General features: G+C 54.2%; 1 protein-coding gene across 1 annotated transcript; it reads left to right on the plus strand.

Moving 5' to 3' along the window:
- Positions 1 to 136: 136 nt before the first annotated feature.
- On the plus strand, positions 137 to 5466 carry TEKT2 (tektin 2 (testicular)). Its single transcript, XM_010015283.1, has 9 exons — positions 137 to 301; positions 675 to 800; positions 1408 to 1613; positions 2123 to 2266; positions 2814 to 2928; positions 3270 to 3377; positions 3816 to 3959; positions 4183 to 4262; positions 5226 to 5466. Exons 1-9 carry the CDS (start codon positions 146 to 148, stop codon positions 5464 to 5466), a joined length of 1320 nt encoding a protein of 439 aa, XP_010013585.1. The 5' UTR covers positions 137 to 145.
- The last annotated feature ends 643 nt before the right edge of the window (positions 5467 to 6109 follow it).

Raw genomic sequence — 6109 nt, forward strand, 5'->3', positions numbered from 1 at the left:
GCGTTACGCTACATGCCAGGTTAGAGCCTGCTGCTGCTTTTCTCCTGAAGAGCATTCCAGTTCGTGGCTGCGTCTCCATTTCCAATGTATGTCTATGAACAACCCCAGAAGCCTTCCCCTCCCTCTCAGTCCCCTGCTTAGCGAGATGGCCACGCTGAGCGTCAAGCCGGGGCAGCGGTTCACGGTGCCGGACTGGCACACCAACTCCCACCTCATCTCTGCCGACGCCGAACGCCAGCGCTCTGTGTCCCACCGGGTCCGGCAGGAAGCGCGAACTCTCCGCAATGAAACCAACAACCAGGTGGGTCTTGCGGCAGGGGGGGCGGCCAGAAGAGCAGGCTGAGGAGGATGGGGTGGTGTCAAGATGTGGGTGTCTGGATGAGGGGGTAGGAGAAGGCTTTACCTGTGCAGAAGATGCTAAATACTTCCGTTTACTTCCTGTGAAGCCACGTGCAATGATGCACGTGTACTGGCAGGAAATCCCTGGGTGCGAGTCTCGGATCCCTTGCAACTTGTGTTGTTTTCTGTGCTCTCTGCTTGTGTGGATGACATTAGACTGGATGGCAGCGTGGTGCTGTACTCTGTGAGGGGTCAGGCAATCCTGAAAACGGGGAACGGCTTCGGCAAGATTCACAATTGCAATTTAGGAACAAGAGTTTCTCCCCTAATTCCAGACGAAATGGGATGAGCACGACAACCGAACCCGCCTGGCTGAACGTATCCGGAGCGTGAACAGATGGAAGGAGACCCTGGACAAATGCCTGGCAGATGTAGATGCGGAACTCGATGCCTTAGCCAAAGTATGTTGGGAAGACAGATGGCTGGAAATTAACTCAGACTCTCAACATGGGATGTTAAATAATCGAGGCTTTTCTTTTGCAATGGCCAAGCCCATATGGAGTTCAGAGGGGTTTACTGCAGGTATACCAAGCCCCATACCTGATGAAATGGCTTTATGGGAAGCACAGCGCTGTGTTCTTGGCTGAGCCATGCCATTTCATGGAGCTGTGCATTGCATGCTCGTGCTTGGACTTTTGGGTTGTTCTAGTTTGGGGGTTTTTTAAGCTCTGAAGGATGATGAGAAATATGTTAGCAGCATCATTCACAAGTGCTTGATTTTAAATAGATGACAGCGGTGGGACCTCTCTCTGATTCTTTCAGTTCTAAACCCAGAGAGTGCTGCTCCTGGAGTCCTTAGACCCCAGTCAGGGGCAATGCAAACAGCAGGTGTAGAAGACCAATGTGCTTGGCTCTTGTAGTTTTCATTCCAGACTTGCTAAAAGGTTTCAGAACTGTCAAGACAGGCAGTGCAAAGCCCTCTTAATGAGGGTATTGCTGGGTTCCCCTTCCTTTCTTTCTCCCATCCCTGAAGGAGACTGCTCCCACCCACCAGGTTGCCTCTTCCAGGTGAAGGAGGCAGCAGAACGTGCCCTCCAGGCAAAGAACCTGCCTTTAGACGTTGCCATTGAGTGCCTGACACTCCGGGAGAGCCGCCGCGCCATCGACGTGGTGAGGGACCCTGTGGAGGAGGAGCTGCACAAGGAGGTGAAGTTGATAGACAAAGCCAAGAGAGAGCTGCAGCAGAAAGCGAGTGAAGCCTTCGAACAGCTCTGGTGAGGCCAGTGTGACCGGGCTCTGTCCTCCTTGCTTGGCCCCAGCAGTTTAACGTGCCTCCACTGCCACGCTGAGCAGTGGCAAGCAGGCCAGGGGCAGTCAACCACCCAGAGGAACCTCTGAGGGTTGCTGTCAAGGTCTGTGGGGTTTGGGGTTGAAGGGTAGAGCATTTCAGGGGAGAGACTTCATCAGCATCCTTGGAACAAGATACCTTGTGCCACCTGCCTTGGTTCATGACCTGGAGGTGTCAGAGCTCCTGGGCCATAATCCATTGTGGGTCACTGCCTGCTATGGTAGGGTGGGCAGCTCAGCTCAGCAGCATCATGCTGGAGCAGAGCACAGGGAAGCCAGGCAGGCTGCTTTACCCACTTGGGCCGAGTTCCGTGGGAGGGCAGGAGCTCATCACTCATCTTGAAGAGATGACTGATGTGGTGATGAAAGGTTTGGGAAGTCTGAGCTGCCTCCCCCTTGGTGTGCTCACTGCTGACCCCAGCCCTGCTTTCTGCAGCCTCTTGCAAGAAGCTCGCCAGCAGCTGAGCAGTGACCACCAGTGCAAGGTGGAAGCGTTGGAATTGGATCGTATGTGCTTATCCCTCAGCGTCAACTCTCCCAACATCTCCTTCAAGGTCAACCCAACTCGGGTCCCAAATGGGTAAGGAAAGAACCTGCACTTCTGTGTCCAAATCCGTGCTGGTGCTCAAAGAGCCCTGGGATGCTTTTTCCTTCTGTGCTACATCCCAGCTTGATGGGTGCAGTTTTGGAGAGAGCTCTCAACAGGGGTTGGCTTCTGGGATTTGTTGTGGCTCCTGAATTGTGAAGCCACAGACTTTTGGGAGTTAATCTGAATTGTCACCACAAATCCCCAGGAGCTTGGCTGCCCTGCCTCCCTCATGCTTGGCTACCCAGCAGCGTGGCATCAGCCCCTGGCACAGCTTATGGGGGGGTGTTGCTCCCCATTTTCACTTTCCTGGTGTTTCATAGCACGGTTTGGATGTATCTCTGGTTTGAGCAGCTGTTGGGCTCAGTGCAGGAGCCACGGGATAACTATTTCCAGCTGGTGTGAGGAAATAACACAGAATACAACCTCCAGAATTCCTGAATCATTTTGTGCTGCACAAAGCCACCTCAACCTGCAGCAGGTGGTCTCTTTTGAACCATCTTGCAAACACTCGTTTTCATAACTGCTGCTTTGTTCACAGATCAACTACGGTTGATGAGTGGGAACAGAACAGCCAGAGCAACAAGGAGCGTGCTGAGGCAGAAATGAAAACCTCTGCTGAGCTCCGAGAAGCCATAGTGCTTGCCATTGCCCAGGTAAATTAGTCCCTTTGGTGGTGGAGAAGTTCTGGATCCCGTGGTGGGGAATGGGCTGGCGTGTGCTGTGGCCAGGGGGAAGGGAGTCTTTGAAAAGACAGCACTGACCCATAGGCCTCTCCTCAGGTAAGAGAGGAGCTTGATGAAGCTGTGGAGCTTGCAGTGGTGTCAGCAGCCTGGGAGACATGTACCTGTCCATCACTCCCTGCCTTTTGGCTGCAGGGGCTGCGTGGCAGCTGCCAGAACCCAGCTGGTTTTGCTCGTAGACTTGTCCCAACCCAGCAAGCAGCAGCTTGAAACATCTTCTAGATGTGTGTGACTGGAGCCTGTTCTCTCTTCAGACAAACAACGAGCTGGAGGCTCAGCGTGTAGCTACAGAGTTTGCCTTGCGCAAGAGGATTAGAGACCTGGAAAAAGCCTATGATGAACTGAAATGGCAGGAGCAGAACGTAAATGTGGCTTCTTTGGTTTTCAACCACAACCTTGGGTGGGAATTGAATCCAAAAGGCTATTTGTTATGTGGAAAGCTACTTGACCTGAGCATGGTTTCCACATGGGAGCTGTTAAGCGGCACATCTGTGATCCCTGCAGCATCCTACCTCCTTCTGCTGTCACAGTTGCTGCTTGGGCATTTCTCAGCAGCAATGCCAGGTTTTGGCCTATTAATTTAAACCCTGGTCTCAACTGCTGTGGCCATAAGCCACCAGCAGCACCATGCCTGCGCCATGTGAAGAGCCCAAACTACAAGCAGTGGGGTTCAGCACTCGGAAGCCCAGCAGCCCGTGTGTAAAATCTGTTCCCTGCCCAGTAAAAGCCTGGGAGGCCTGGGGGCTGTGTTCCAGTCTGTATCCCTGCCTATCCCTCACGATATTTGTCTATACCCTTAGACCTTGGAGGAGATTGCTGAGATGGAGGAGGAGATCCGACACCTGGAGGAAGAGCTTCGGAGGAAGATGCAGGATCTGAAAGTGGCGCACACCCGCCTGGAGACCCGCACCTATCGGCCCCGTGTAGACCTCTGTCGGGATCAGGTCCTGCCAGGAGGGACTGGGGCAACTGCCCGGGCTTGGGGCTTGGCCTGAAAAATGGGGATGCATCTGGAGAAAACTACAGTGGGGCTGAACTATGGGTCCTACAGTCACCTCACAAAGCGAGGAAATAAGTGCTATAGCTGGGCTAGGAGGGGAAGGAGAGAACTGTGGGCTTTGGGAAACAACACTTCTGTTCACTGCCTTCTCCCTCCCCACCTCGCAGGTCCAGTACGGGCTAACAGATGAGGTCCACCAGCTGGAGGGAACAATCCGTGCACTCAAACAGAAGATGGCAGAGTCACAGTAAGTCTCCTGCTCTCTGGGGCAATGTGGTGGCCCAGCATTGCCCATGTGAGGAACATGGCTGGGAGCAGCCCTGGAGCTCGCATGCTTCCAGAAGCTGTGTTTTTTAGCTCGTGTCTGTTCAGCTCAGGAGTGGAAATAAGTCTTGGGGCTTGGTGGGGAGCTGGGCTGGGCAGCATGGTGCATGTGAGGCAGCAGAGGTCCATTGGTGGGAGGGTGAAGGGGGTTCCCATGGTCCCTGCTTGGTTCTGGCTTCACCAGGCACAGACAGTCCTAAGAGGTGCAAAAATAATGGGTGAAAAGTGAAGGAAGAAAGAAAAGGGCTGGGCAGATCTCTGTGCCACGCTCCAGGAGCAGCACAGAATCAGCAAATGGTTTGGGTGGGAAAAGACCTTAAAGCTCCTCCAGTTCCAACCCCTGCCACGGGCAGGGACACCTTCCTCTAGAGCAGGTTGCTCCAAGCCCCTGTGTCCAACCTGGCCTTGAACACTGCCAGGGATGGGGCAGCCACAGCTTCTCTGGGCACCCTGTGCCAGCGCCTCAGCACCCTCACAGGGAAGAGCTTCTGCCTCAGAGCTCATCTCAATCTCCCCTCTGGCAGGTTCAAGCCATTCCCCTTGTCCTGTCCCTACATCCCTTGTCCCAGCCCCGTCTCCAGGTTTCCTGGAGCCCCTTTAGGCACTGGAGCTGCTCTAAGGGCTCCCCTTAAGGAGCCTTCTCCTCTCCAGCTGGCCCAGCCCAGCTCTCTCAGCCTGGCTCCATAGGAAGCACGTGGGCTCACTGCTCACAGCCCCAAATCGGGCTGCTGCTCAGCACCAAGAACTGATGCCTTTGTTGTTCATGCAAAGGCAAATGCTGCACAGAGATTGCTGCTGCCAGAGAGTGGGAAGTTGGGTGTTTCCCACCCAGCCTGGGCCGTGGACGTGGTGCCTGAACCCGACTCCTTTCCCTTCCTGTTTGTAGGAATTCTTTGGATGCTCTTTACCGACAACTTCACCGCATCCAGACAGATCTGGGCTACAAAACGAATTCCCTGGTATTGGATAACAAGTGCATGGACACCCGGAAGAAGCTTCTGGTCCCCTCTGAGAGGGTTCTGCCGGAGGCAGAGACTTTCCCCCGGGCCACAACCCGTGCGCTCCCTGCACGGACAAACGGGCAGCAGGACCTGGTGAAAGAGAGAGCTACTGACTCAGTTCCATAGCGAGGGAAGCAGACATCTGTGTCGTGTTAGGAGAATGGAATTCTGCTCCCTCCTCCTAGTTTATTATATAACTGTCTGTGCGCCCCCCATCCCTTTATGATGCTCCCAGGAGCGTTACAAACAATAAAAAGAGTCTGTCCCCAAGACAACTTGTCATCTGACAGCATCGGGAGTGTTTCATGGCAGGTGTTGAATCCATCTGGGCTCTTGAGTGGTTGAAAGTCCTTCAGAGTGTGAGGCAGGGCTTGGGAATGGGACGGTGTGAGGCTGGCAGCACCCGGATCCGCTCCCTGGCTGTCCCCACTCCCGGCTCCTTCCTTTAAGTTTGTACAGTTTTAGGTTGGGATTTCCCCTCGTGGGGGGAGCACAGTGACGACAGCAAGAGCTGGAGCCCGTTCTGCCTCCTTATGGCAACGGGTTTGTTCAAACTGAATTGCAGAGCTCCTGTTCTGCCCTCAATTGTGTTGTTTCTATTCCAGGCACATTCTTCCCAAGAGGAATCGCAGTGTCTGCAACAGGACCGGGACTTGGCCAACTTTTCCTCCCCGAGGTGGGCCATGACACTCAGCAACCCGCCGGGGGAAGGCAGGCTGGGGCTCCTTTCTGATAACGAGGAATTAGGGAAAACGCTGGGATTTCCCTG

This window comes from Nestor notabilis, unplaced genomic scaffold, assembly GCF_000696875.1.
Source record: "Nestor notabilis isolate BGI_N333 unplaced genomic scaffold, ASM69687v1 scaffold26545, whole genome shotgun sequence".
Lineage (NCBI taxonomy): Eukaryota > Metazoa > Chordata > Aves > Psittaciformes > Psittacidae > Nestor > Nestor notabilis.